General features: G+C 49.4%; 1 protein-coding gene across 4 annotated transcripts in view; it reads right to left on the bottom strand.

Annotated features, from left to right (window-relative positions):
* Positions 1-1,178: 1,178 nt before the first annotated feature.
* Positions 1,179-13,809, bottom strand: part of ADAMTS13 (ADAM metallopeptidase with thrombospondin type 1 motif 13) — a 30,808-nt gene continuing 18,177 nt past the window's right edge. For 3 of the 4 annotated variants that reach the window (XM_063144682.1, XM_063144685.1, XM_063144686.1), the window contains 12 exons: positions 13,575-13,704; positions 11,585-11,774; positions 11,332-11,449; positions 10,767-10,896; positions 9,486-9,665; positions 8,432-8,617; positions 7,687-7,891; positions 5,982-6,321; positions 4,096-4,242; positions 3,109-3,285; positions 2,435-2,622; positions 1,179-1,800 (listed from right to left, as the gene is read on the bottom strand). In XM_063144682.1, the coding sequence (XP_063000752.1) occupies positions 1,648-1,800; positions 2,435-2,622; positions 3,109-3,285; positions 4,096-4,242; positions 5,982-6,321; positions 7,687-7,891; positions 8,432-8,617; positions 9,486-9,665; positions 10,767-10,896; positions 11,332-11,449; positions 11,585-11,774; positions 13,575-13,704 (2,144 nt within the window). In that variant the 3' untranslated portion in view covers positions 1,179-1,647. The remainder of the gene's footprint in view (positions 1,801-2,434; positions 2,623-3,108; positions 3,286-4,095; positions 4,243-5,981; positions 6,322-7,686; positions 7,892-8,431; positions 8,618-9,485; positions 9,666-10,766; positions 10,897-11,331; positions 11,450-11,584; positions 11,775-13,574; positions 13,705-13,809) is intronic. The other variant, XM_063144684.1, reaches the window with a different exon arrangement.

Here is a 13,809-nt window from a genome sequence, read left to right as displayed (position 1 = left end):
ACCATTAAATTGCATTATATAAAGGATAAAACTATCCATGTAAGGCCAAAAAACAGAGAGAACACACAGCAACGTATATCTAAAACAACATTTCAATTATGATATATTATGTAATTTAAAATTATACGTGTGTGTGTGTGTGTGTGTGTGTGTTTTAATTGCATTTAGGATGCAATCTCAGTTTAGACTGGGGGGGAAAGTCCTACAACTCCCAGTGAAAAGATCAACCCAAAATGGACAAGCTTTCAAGTCCTTTTCGGTGGGAATTGTAGGCCTTTTTCTGTCTAAACATGTATAGGATTGCATCCTAAGGGTACAGTCCTGTGTAGAATACATGTAGTGCAATATCTTTATTGGGCCAACTTAAAAGATCACCAAGTGCAAACTTTCAACATCTCCAGATCTCTTTATCAAGCAAACTGAAGAGATCTGGAGATCTCGAAAGCTTGCACATTTTGGTGAGCTTTGAATTGGGTTGATACATGGATTCTGCACAGGATTGTATCCTTGGGGCACAGTGCTATGCATTCAAGCAGGCACGTTGGCCTGTTTAGACGGCAGGCCTTGTGGATACCACATCCAGCCAAGTTTGGAGAGTTTGCTGCTGGATCCCCTCTTTTGTTCTTTGTTGCTGTGCATTTTTACGTGATTTTGTTTGGTCCTATAATAAAGGTATTCTAGGGTGACCCTATGGAGAAGAGGGCAGGGCTCCTGCAGCTTTAACGGTTGTGATGAAGAGGGGATTTCACCAGGTACTGCTGCATGCATACAAAAGACACCTGCTGAAATTCCCTTTTCAATACAACTGTTAAAGATACAGGAGCCCTGTCCTCCTTTCCATAGGGTCACCCTAGTACTGCCCAGCTGTGGATTTGGGGATTATGTTCAATCCTAAAGAGTTTGCTGCTGTTTTATATAACAGACATGCTTCCTACCGTTTAGTCAAAATCTGCCATTTCCACCTGTTGCTTCCGTAAGGTCATCAAAAGAGCCCTGATGCTGGATCAGACCAAGGGTCCATCTAGTCCAGCACTCTGTTCACACAGTGGCCAACCAGCCATCGGCCAGGGATGTACAAGCAGGACATGGTGCAACAGCACCCGCCCACCCATAATTCCATACAGGTAGAGCAGAGATTGTCCAACCCGGGGTCAGTTGATACACAGTGAAAAGCCTTTTATTTTGAGACTAATATGTTGAGTTCGCATCCCTAGAACCATTTCACTACAAGATCTCTGTGACGACTTTTTAGCACCCAAAAGAAGTAAGAATCTCCCTGTTACAAAGGATAAGCAATTGAAGAGGGTTAAGTGACTTGGTGGAGGTCAAACTGTGACCCGGTAGCAGAGGAAGTCTTCCTCCCCCTCCTCAGCAAATCTGGTCACAGGCAGAGCCCCTGCCCCTTTCAAGTCTGAAAGGAGGGAATTTCAGGAGATGCTGCTTTTCACCACCTTGCGGGACAAGTTGCACCCCGCCAAATTCCCCCCACCCCCGCCCGGCTATATAACCCTAGGAAACATAGCAGCCTTTGCCAACCTGGGGCCCTCCAGATGGCTTGGATAGGGCCCCAGGTTGACAAAGGCTGAAATATGGTCCTCTTTTCAGCTGGTCACCCCATCAGCAACAACAGAGCGACCGCAGTTGTGTTCATTTGGGCGCCGTGACCCAGTATTGCGCTCGGAAACTACCGCTGGCAAAGTCTTTGCTGAATTCGATTTCGGCCCGGCTCCCAGTCGATTCCCAGTAGAACAGCTGGTTTCCACGGAAAACCGCCGTCTTCATGGCGTCAACGTCTCGAATCTGTAGAACGGAAGGTCCGTCAGTCAATCGTTCGGTCACCTCTTGCCCCCGTCAGCAACGTTTCCAACGGCCTCTTAGCGACTCGTGACTGTACCAGAGGTACTTCATCCATTCCCTCTTGCCAAGAGACCCTGAATGATCGTAGCTCTGTGTGAGCTGTGTGAGCTGATAAAAGAGTCAGGTTTTGTTTTCCTCTACCCTCCTCATCCTTTTTTCCTTGTGTGTCGTGTCTTTTTAGATTGTAAAGCCCGTGGGTGGTAGTTGACTGCCTTGTTTTACTGCTTGCATAAAAGCCACTCTGCGAACCTTTTTGGCTGGGTTTAAAATACTTTAAACAAACCAACAGAATTCTCAATGCTCCTACCATTCACCCCCAAACCTTAGCACTCTTTGGAAAATGGGACAATTCAAAAGCAATATGCTACAGCGAGGCAGATATGCCTGCAAGGCTGCAGTTGGGCGGCATTTATCGCAAGACGTTCTGTTGAATTCTGCAGGATTTTTGTCCAACTCAGCCTCGCTCTCTTGGGCGTTTCTTTCATCAGGCAAAAGAACATAAGGACTGGCTGACATTTCTTAAGGGTTTAAACGCTGCCTCCCAAATTTGCACCCCAAATCCCTGCAAGGCTCTCACCGAGATGTAAGTGGAGTGTGTCTGGTTGGCAGGACCACCGCTCAGGGCCACGTATACAGCGTGGATGGCAATACGATGCCGTGGAGCCACGTCAATAAAGGTCCTGCAAGCCACCTGCAATCCCCTGATGGCCGACGGCACGGGGCTCACGATCTCTCCGCGAGGACCGAACAGTTGCACGTCACAGTCTGGCTTGGCGAAAAGGTAAACAGAAGACGACAAGGAATCGCTGTAGAGTTTTCCCTGGCCCAACAAAGCCACAGATCCGAAACACCGTAAAAACAAGATCTGTCGCCCTTCCTTTTCTACCTATGTTAGCAAAAATTTAGTTCAATCCGGGTGGATTATTCTCACAATTTCGTGTGGATACCCACCTTTGAAATATCCACGTGAAATTGCTGATGCATTTGTTTCCTGGAGGCGAAGGGTATCAATGGCTACTAGCCCAGATGGTTGTGCGCTATCTCCAGTATTCGAGGCAGTAAGCCTGTGTGCACCAGTTGCTGGGGAACATGGGTGGGAGGGTGCTGTTGCACCATGTCCTGCCTTGTTGGTCCCTGGCTGACAGCTGGTGGGCCACTGTGAGAACTGAGTGCTGAACTAGATGGGCCCTTGGTCAGATCAGCCTCAGGGTTCTTCTGATGTTCTGATGTTTACATTTTACGGCAACATACCTTGGTGATGTTTCCTCGAGGCTGTTCTGCTGCTGTACCGAAGGACTATTCCGTTCCCAGGCTGCAGGAGGCGCTGTCTCACCATCAGGGTGTTGGTCCTGGTTTGCATGGCTGAGACGGTCAGCTTCTTACAGCCTACGCGCCACATGATCCGGGTGGAGAACAGCACCATCTCACCTGGAGGGGGGTGGAAAGCGTGATGGTAGAACATGTTGGACTTATCCCAGTTTTCCCCAACTGGCTCCCTTCTAGACGTGATGCACTACAACTAGGGTGACCCTATGGAAAGGAGGACTAGGCTCCTGTATCTTTAACAGTTGCACAGAGCAGGGAATTTCAGCAGGGGTCGCTTGTACGCGTACAGTACCTGGCGAAATCCCCACTTCATCACAACAGTTAAAGCTGCAGGAGCTATACTAGAGTGGCCAGATACAAAAGAGGGCAGGGCACCTGCAGCTTTAACTGTGGTGATGAAGAGGGGATTTCACCAGGTGCTGCATGCCTACAAATGACACCTGCTGAAATAATAATAATAATATTTATTTGTATTCGTTTATATATTTATTACATTTTTATACCGCCCAACAGCCAAAGCTCTCTGGGTGGTTCACAAAAATTAAAACTACGAAGGGCATAAAAACAACCAACAATCTAAAAACACAAATACAAATACATACGCACACAAAATATATCCCGCCTTTTGCCCAATACTGAAATTCCCCTTTCAATGCAACTGTTAAAGCTACAGGAGCCCGGTCCTCCTTTCCATAGGGGTCACCCCAACTACTATGCCCTGCCATTTCCCCAGTATTTTGGGTAGTTTAGCCCCGCCCCTTTCACTTCTCGCCCTGCCCACCACTGGAATGTGGTTCCTGTAGCTGGATTTGGCCTTGGGTTGAAAGACATTCACACACACACACACCTGTTTTAAAGTCATCTGGTGAGTTTGGGGGGGAAAAACCCCCACAGATCCTGCTAAGCACTCACCTGTGCTGCAGTTCAAAGAGGCCTCCATCACTTGGAAACTGATCACCTCCCCCAAGGGCCGTCCAATGGCAGCGGTGCAGTCCCTGACTCCCGCACCGGTCATGTTGATCGTCCCTGTGGCATTGAGGAACAGCCTCCCGCACACACCTGTATGGAAAAGGGAGAGGTTAGGGCACAAAGATAGTAAGGATGAGCAACCCACACACAGCAGCAATCCATGGGGACGCTTCTGCTCTAAAACTGGAGCCGATCGTCCTCGGAAGAGTTTTTTTCTGCCCTCTTCCTGTTTTCTCACCCCCTCCCGACCCTAGAAAAAGAAAAGCTGGTACAAAACAGGGCAGCCCGTTTACTAACAAGGACTGGTCAGCGAGACCACATTACGCCAGTCCTTTCCCAGCTTCATTGGCTGCCAGTCCAGGTCCAGGCCCAATTCAAAGTGCTGGTATTAACATTTAAAGCCCTAAACGGCTTGGGGCCAGGTTATCTGAAGGAACGCCTCCTCCCATATGTGCCTGCCCGGACCTTAAGATCATCCACAGGGGTCCACAGGGATCACAAGCTGAATATGAGCCAACAGTGCGATATGGCTGCAAGAAAGGCAAATGCTATTTTGGGCTGCATTAATAGAAGTATAGCTTCCAAATCACGTGAGGTACTGGTTCCTCTCTATTCGGCCCTGGTTAGGCCTCATCTAGAGTATTGCGTCCAGTTCTGGGCTCCACAATTCAAGAAGGACGCAGACAAGCTGGAGCGTGTTCAGAAGAGGGCAACGAGGATGATCAGAGGTCTAGAAACAAAGCCCTATGAAGAGAGACTGAAAGAACTGGGCATGTTTAGCCTGGAGAAGAGAAGATTGAGGGGAGACATGATAGCACTCTTCAAATACTTAAAAGGTTGTCACACAGAGGAGGGCCAGGATCTCTTCTCGATTCTCCCAGAGTGCAGGACACGGAATAACGGGCTCAAGTTAAAGGAAGCCAGATTCCGGCTGGACATCAGGAAAAACTTCCTGACTGTTAGAGCAGTGCGACAGTGGAATCAGCTACCTAGGGAGGTTGTGGGCTCTCCCACACTAGAGGCATTCAAGAGGCAGCTGGACAACCATCTGTCAGGGATGCTTTAGGGTGGATTCCTGCATTGAGCAGGGGGTTGGACTCGATGGCCTTGTAGGCCCCTTCCAACTCTGCTATTCTATGATTCTATGATTCTCCGTGAGCCCTTGCCAAAGGAAGTGAGGCAGGTGGCTACTAGGAGCAGGGCCTTCTCCGCTGTGGCACCCCTGCTGTGGAATGAGCTCCCCAGAGAGGTTCGCCTGACGCCTACACTGTACACCTTCCTTCCTCACCAGCTGAAGACCTTTTTATTCTCTCAGTATTTTAACACTTAACTTTAACTTAAATTTAAATTTTACTGTTCTAATTCTGTATTTTAATCTTATATCAATTTCTGCTGCGTGGTTTTATTCTGGTTGTCCTTTTTATACTGTATTTTGTATTTGTGTTTTTAGACTGTTTGTTTTATGATGGTTTTAATTTTTGTGAGCCGCCCAGAGAGCTTCGGCTATTCGGCGGTATAAAAACGTAATAAATAAATTAAATAAATAAATAAAAGCTGCTTGGCAGAATTTTCTCTGAATATTCTCCACCGTGTTTGGTCTAGGCTACTGGTTAATAGATTAAAAAAAGGAAGGGAAAAAATTTAAAAGAGGGGGGAAAAAAACCCATGCCAGACAGCTGGTTTTAAGTGCCATGAAAAGACAGAAAACTGGTATTTAATTTTTTACTGCCCAAGAGGTGGGAGAAGTGCTTGTGTCCGGAACAACTTATGTGCAACACTAAAGCCAACATCCAATCAGAAGCCCGTAAGAAGAAATATCACGACATAACTATTCTCCTCAGCATCGTCCATCCCAGGTATGACCTCAGAGCGTGTCACGGAAGGAGATGGTCCACCGAGTGGTGGAAGATCTACAGCCCTGTATCTCGGCTCTCCAGGAACCATGGTAACCGCGGTAGTCGTCAGACGGTCTGGAGGCCGAGGCCGGAGATCCGGCCCGAGAATCACATCTTCTGCAGCCTGTCCGGGGCAGGCCGCGACGGAGCAGGCTCGCACCATCATGGGCTTCGGAGAGCGCATGCACAGGACGGGGTTCACCCGGGCCCCGGTTTGGGGGTTGAGGCAGAAATCTTGCCGTCTCTGGATGCCGGTTCCACAAGTCACAGAACACTGGAGGAAGGAAACATAGCGGTGACTGTTAACAGCGCCACAATTCAAGAAGGGCTCAGACAAGCTGGAACGTGTTCAGAGGAGGGCAACCAGGATGATCAGAGGTCTGGAAACAAAGCCCTATGAAGAGAGACTGAAAGAACTGGGCCTGTTTAGCCTGGAGAAGAGAAGACAGAGGGGAGACATGATAGCACTCTTCAAATACTTAAAAGGTTGTCCCACAGAGGAGGGCCAGGATCTCTTCTCAATCCTCCCAGAGTGCAGGACACAGAATAACGGGCTCAAGTTAAAGGAAGCCAGATTCCAGCTGGACATCAGGAAAAACTTCCCGACTGTTAGAGTAGTACGACAATGGAACCCGTTACCTAGGGAGGTGGTGGGCTCTCCCACACTAGAGGCAGTCAAGAGGCAGCTTGACAACCATGTGTCAGGGATGCTTTAAGGTGGATTTCTGCATTGAGTGGAGGGTTGGACTCGATGGCCTTATAGGCCCCTTCCAACTCTACTATTCTATGATTCTATGATCATCCCAGAGACAGGACACGGAATAATGGGCTCAAGTTACAGGAAGCCAGATTCCGGCTGGACATCAGGAAAAACGTCCTGACTGTTAGAGCAGTACGACAATGGAACCAGTGACCTAGGGAGGTTGTGGGCTCTCCCACACTAGAGGCCTTCAAGAGGCAGCTGGACAACCATCTGTCAGAGATGCTTTAGGGTGGATTCCTGCATTGAGTAGGGGGTTGGACTCGATGGCCTTGTAGTCCCCTTCCAACTCTACTATTGTATGATTCTATGTGAGAGAGGAGCCCAGGACAACAGCCAGAACCGCTTTCCGGCAAGAACACACATCCCCACCCCACTATTTGAAACAAATCTTACGTTTTTATCCAACCACATTGATGGTGCTATATAAATAATAATAATAATAATAATAATAATAATAATAATAATGAGTAAACCAAACCCAGGGTGTTTTTGAGCAAAGTAAACAAAAGATGGTCTGCACCAATTTGAACAGGTTGAAAAGGGGGTTGGATAAAGTCCTGGAGAAGAAAGCAATCAATGGCTACTAGTCCCGATGGCTCCGTGCTACACCTCCAGAATCAGAAGCAGTACGCCTGTGTGCACCAGTTGCTGGGGAACATGGGTGGGAGGGTGCTGTTGCATGCATGTCCTGCTTGTGGGCTTCCTGTGGGCAGCTGGTTGGCCAATGGGTGAACAGAACGCTGGATTTCAACCCCCTTGGTGGTCACCCAAGGAACCCAGAGTTCAAAGCTGACGGCCGGTGTTGGAATTTAAGATCCAATGGGCGGGACTGTTTCCGGAGCGTTTCCGAATTCCATTTCAGCCCTAGGAATGTACCTCGGTCCACTGGGTGAATCCCCATTCATAGGGGCACATCCGGATGACACACGGCACGCTCGACGGGGGCTTCTCCGCTTCCGGGCACCTGCTTTGGGCCAGCACGACCTCTTGGCCTCCGGAAAGCTGTACGCAGGAGACTGACCGCGTGGCTATGCCGAGGCCGCAGGAGGAAGAACACGGGCCGGTCGCCATCACTTTCCACCTTGACATGGGGCGAGGAGAGAACAGGTCCATGAGAGACAAGAAACACACACGTGCCCACGGCTTTTTCCTCACCGTGCCTCGATCTAAACTAAATCCTGAGATGTATTGGACTAAAAAACCCATAATCCCTGGCCATTGGCCGTACTGTCTGGGGCTCAGGGTGTGAGGTTTTCCCCTTACAATGGGGATCTGTAAGGGACTTCCCCTTACGATGGGAATTGCAGTCCAAAACATCCGGAGGGCGGTAGTTGGCCTGACCCTGAGCTAAACGGACAGTGGAGGCTCTGATTCAATGGGGCGGCAAATCCGCTCCACATTTCAGTCAGAACTCTCAAGCAGATACCCAAGCAGAAGCCTTTCAACCTGTTAGAATGGAGAAAAACCTGTACGAAAGCCGGAAAACCAAGTAATGGGTGGTGAGGAGAAAGGGCCGTGGCCTTCTGGGGAATACCAGGAGGGCCAGATGTGGCCCCGTGGGCCTGAGCACCAACACCCCTGCTCCAAAGCCAACGGGTTTCACGAGAGAGCAGCCAATGACCTCGGGGGGCAGGGCTCCAGGTTGCACGCTTCCTGTTCTTCGGGGCGAGGCAAACGCTCACAGTGCGCGCCGGGCAGGATCTCTTCCTCTTCCTCCTTCTCCCCCGTCTCCCGCGCACAGTAAAGGACCTTCCGCATCACGCCTCCGCCACAGCTGGAGCTGCAAGTGCCGTTTTTGTAGAACCACCTTGGGGGATGACAGAAGCCAGTTGTTAAAAGCAACACATGCCCTGCTCCTGTATTAGGGTGACCCTGTGAAAAGGAGGACCAGGCTCCTGTATCTTTAACAGTTGTATTGAAAAGGGAATTGCAGCAAGTGTCATTTGTATATATGGAGAACCTGGTGAAATTCCCTCTTCATCACACCAGTTAAAGCTGCCCTCTTTTAAATCTGGTCACAGTATAGCTGCAGTATAGCTTTAACTGTTGTGATGAAGAGGAAATTCTACCAGGTTCTCCATATATACAAACGACACCTGCTGAAATTCCCTTTTCTATGCAACTGTTAAAGATACAGAAGCCCTGTCCTCCTTTTCATAGGGTCACCCTAACTGTATGTCCCCGCACGGTTAAGAAACCGTGGCCACAGAGCCTGTTTTCAAGGCCGAGGCCTAGTCCTGACATAAGTGAAGGCCACCAACACGGCTCGGGGGCGGGGGCTTCCCTGAAAATCAGCTCCCCACATTGGGGCAGGTCAGGCTGGTGGCTCCGATTTCGGTGGGGCTGAAAATCCATTCTGGATTTCAGTCAGAACCATCCAGAACTCCAAGGAGCAATCCAAGGTGCTAGCCACCAGGCTCGCTTCTTCCCCCCAAGGAGAGGCCCACGAATGCAGGCGGCTGTGTTGATCAATCGGATCAATCAACCCGTTCGATGGGTTTTATAAAGCCAACGGGTCTTCATTGCCCATTCAGGACCAAGCCACCGGAAAAAACTTTGCTTTACAACAGAGAAGAACCAATTGTTGCTTGGGAAATCCATTGGGCAATACCCCTGCCAGAAGCCATTAAAGGTATACCTACGTGAACGCCATCCTCAAAAATCTTAGCATTCACCTTGCTGGGCACGGATCAGTAGCACATTCCTTGCTACTGGCTGGCCTGTGAATTCTGCCACACTTGGAGTGAGGAAGAGTCCGGGTTGCGTTTATATCCTGCCTGACGCAGCGGATCAAGAGAGGTATCTTCCCTCCACCACAGGTCACGGGGCATGGGGAAAGTTCCTTCACTTCCCACCTGGAGAAAGCAGGAAAGCAGAGGACAACCAGAATCAGGCATGGCCATTTTCTCTAACCACTCATGATTATGAAAAGCCACTCACCTGGTCGCCTGTGGCGAGTAGGAACTATCTCCAGGTGACCACACAAGGATCCTCTTGTAAACTCAGAGGTTTTTTTTATTTATTTAAAACTTTTCTTGGTCACTTTTCAGGGCAGAATCCTGACAAGGCGGCTTACAACAATAAAATACATAAAACCAGTTCAAAACATTAAAAGCGGGTCGTTTTTATAATTTCCTTCAAGCACATAAGCACTGTTCTTGATCAGGTCTATCTAGTCCATTGTTGTGTTCACACAGCGGCCAACCAGATGCCCATGGAAAACTCACAAGGAGGACATGAGTGCAACAGTACTCTGCCACCCATGTTCCACAGCAACTGGTGTACACAGGCACACCGCCTCCGATGCTGGAGGTGGCATAGAGCCGTCCGGGCTAGTAGCCACTGCTAGCTTTCTCCTCCACGAATTTGTCCAATCCTCCTTTAAAGCCATCCAAATTGGTGGCCGCCACTACATTTTGTGGTTGTGAATTCCAAAGCTTAACTATTCACTGTGTGACGAAGGACTTCCTTTTATCTGCCCTGAATCTCCCACCATTCGCCTCCATGGGATACCCGGTGCCCCAGGGAAGACGGTCAAGGACTATTTTCTTTTGCCACAGAAATTAAGACACACAATAATGGGTTTAATTTACAGCTACCTAGATTCCAATTACATATAAGGCAAAACTTCCTGGCGGGAAGATCTGTACAACAGTAGAACAGTCTACCTACGGAGGTTGTGGGTTCTCCACCTCTGGAGGTTTTTAAGAAGAGGCCGGAGTGGACAGCCACCTGCCATGGATGGTTTAACTGGTTTTCCTGCACATTGCAGAGGGTTGATGATCCTTGTGGTCCCTTCCAACTCCCTGTTTCTATATGGTGAGAGAGAAAATGTCTCCGCACCCACATTCTCCACACCATGCATCATTTTGTACACCTCTATCATGTCTCCCCTTAGCCTCCCTTTCCCCAGACAAGATTCTTGAGCTGTACCGTGCGCCTTCCACATGTTTTACCTTGGGGGACACGGCCCAGGATTGCACGTTTCCAGCCGGCTCGATGGCTTCAGTGTCTGGTTACAATGGTCCTCCTGCGCTTCTTCTTTGGTGTCAAAAACCAGGCAAACATAACTCAGTAACATCAAACCTGGAAAGAAAGGGGGGTTGGAATAAATGTTGTTATTTACCTATTTCATAGAAGTATAGAAGTAGTTTGAAAGAGTGTCTCTTGGTATCTCTCTCTCACACACACGTGTATCTCTGTCTGTCTCTCTCTCTCTCACACACACACACACACACACTCTGTCTGTCTGTCTGTCTCTCTCACTGTGTATTTCTGTCTGTGTCTCTCCCTCACTGTGTGTGTGTGTGTGTGTGTGTCGTCTGTCTGTCTGTCTGTCTGTCTGTCTCTCTCTCTCTCTCTCTCACACACACACACACGAGAAAGATAGAAAGGCTAACAATGGAGTATTTTAAAAAAAAAAATCAGCTAAACACACGAATCATATACACAAACACCAGTATTTAATATTTGATCAAAAACATCATTAATGGACAAGGAACGACGATGAAAGCACCTCACCTCGTCCACAGGTGACAGAGCATTCTCCAGCCAGGGGGCTCCAGACGAACCCTGACCAATTTCCAACCAGATGGGGCCAAACTGGTTCAGAGGGCTTCGTGTAGGGCACGTCTTCCTGCTTCAGAAGACAGCAAGAACAGAATGTCTCACTGCAGGGTAAGGATTTGGGGAGCGGAATTACACATTACACAGGGCATACACTGATTCTGGCGTCTCCAGCAGGGAGACCCGGGGCCTATACACCACTACGTACCGTGTTCCATCCCAACGGGCAGATGTTCACCGTGCAAGACACAAAAGCCGGGGGCCTCTCACCCGCCGGGCACAAGCTCTCCTCCACCGTAGTTTCCAGCCCATCATGGACCTGGACGCAAGACGAGTTCAGTGGGGCGACCCCTAAGCCGCAAACGGCAGAGCACCGACCTGGCTCGGCTTCCACCCAGCTAGATGGGAATGGAAAGGGGCGATCACAGAGTGGACTTCATCACGACCGGATTTCTCGTCTGGATTCTCGGGATGTCATAGGGACATAGGAAGCGGCCTCATCCTGAGTCAGACCCTGGTCCATCTAGCCTGGCATTGTCCACGCTGATGGGCAGCCATAGAATCATAGAATCATCGAATAGCAGAGTTGGAAGGGGCCTACAAGGCCATCGAGTCCAACCCTCTGCTCAATGCAGGAATCCACCCTAAAGCATCCCCGACAGATGCTTGTCCAGCTGCCTCTTGAAGGCCTCTAGTGTGGGAGAGCCCACAACCTCCCTAGGTAACTGATTCCATTGTCATACTGCTCTAACAGTCAATAAGTTTGTCCTGATGTCCAGCCGGAATCTGGCTTCCTGTAACTTCAGCCCATTATTCCGCGTACTGCACTCTGGGAGGATCGAGAAGAGATCCTGGCCCTCCTCTGTGTGACAACCTTTCAAGTCTTTGAAGAGTGCTCTCATGTCTCCCCTCAATCTTCTCTTCTCCAGGCTAAACATGCCCAGTTCTTTCAGTCTCTCTTCATAGGGCTTTGTTTCCAGACCCCTGATCATCCTGGTTGCCCTCCTCTGAACACGCTCCAGCTTGTCTGCGTCCTTCTTGAATTGTGGAGCCCAGAACTGGACGCAATACTCCAGATGAGGCCTAACCAGGGCCGAATAGAGAGGAACCAGTACCTCACGTGATTTGGAAGCTATACTTCTATTAATGCAGCCCATGGCTCTCCATGGATTCGCACAGAGCCGTTCCCCTGAGATTGCTTCGTCCGACATCCATCTCCCAACTCAACTCATATTTATTGTCAAGATATTGATGGCTCTACGGAGCTGCCTCGTCAGAGCACTGGTTCACCTTCAGCACTGTCTACCCTAGGGATGGGGAAACTTGTTGATATCGAAGGCCGCACTCCCGCAAGGGTAATCCTCAGGGACCACAACTTGGGGCGTCTTTCCAAAGAAATGGCTCTTGGATTGGGGCAGCAAGGTCAAAACCAATTGCTCACATGGTTCAGATACTGAACAAATATATGATAACAAACACAAGTAAATAACTGGCAGAGGAGGCCGGGCCCGGAGCAGGTGTAAGTCCAAGGGATTTATTTATTTTTTGAATCAGAAGAAGAGACCCTGCTTTGGCATTTTTCATGTTAGCAGTTGTCATGTCTAACTCTACTGCCCCTGTTTCGGGAGAAGATGTTTCAGGTAATCAATCAGATTCAGAACTAAAAGACGCAGCGCCAGACACCAGCCAGCCTGTACGGGCGATTCCCCAGCTGGGAGTCAGCCCTCTCCAGAGCTTGTCTCCTCAAGGCCAAATCCTACACACTCAGTGGGAAGTGAGGTTTCTTCCGGAGGAGAGCGTCCCAACAAGCTAGCTGATGCTAGGGTCCTCCAGAAGCCCAAACGCACGGGGCGGAAGGAAGGCGTGAGAAAGTCAGTTCGATTACACCAGAACCAGCCTCCGCACCAGGCACTCTAAAGTTACGGGCAGTAGCTTCCTATTCTTCTTGAACAGAGAATTGTCTTGCGTGGTTTTGCCTAGGGGGTCGTTTCAAAGAGGTAGACTCTATTCAGGTTGAAGAGACGTCTGTTGTTTAATAAAAGCTTTGTGGATTACTTAGTAAGCCTCATCATTTGCCTCCCATTGAAAGTACAAGCGTTCTGAGAGACACAACCACAGTGAGGATTGCTTGTTTGTTTTAATGAATGTGGGTCCCGTGGAGACCGTGTAGCGGACTAGCAGAAGGAGCCGTTACTTACCGAGGCAGGCAGGGGGCCACAGCACAAGGCTCCCACCTAGCAGGGGGCTTTGGGGTCTTCAGACAATGGAAGTCACCTGTTATTTCACCTCTCGACGGGTCAAAGCAGGAATGACTGACCTGCAGAGCGCCTGCAAACAAGAGATGAAGAGGTGGTCAAAGCGGCCACTGCATCACGTTCTCCAGCCTCAGAAGGCCTCTGCGTGCTGCTAAGACAACAACTCTTCTTGAGTAAT

The sequence above is a fragment of the Elgaria multicarinata genome, chromosome 19 (genome assembly GCF_023053635.1).
Source record: "Elgaria multicarinata webbii isolate HBS135686 ecotype San Diego chromosome 19, rElgMul1.1.pri, whole genome shotgun sequence".
In the NCBI taxonomy this organism is placed as follows: Eukaryota; Metazoa; Chordata; class Lepidosauria; order Squamata; family Anguidae; genus Elgaria; species Elgaria multicarinata.
Note: the sequence above shows the minus strand (reverse complement) of the source record. Positions and strands in the feature narration are given on the sequence as shown.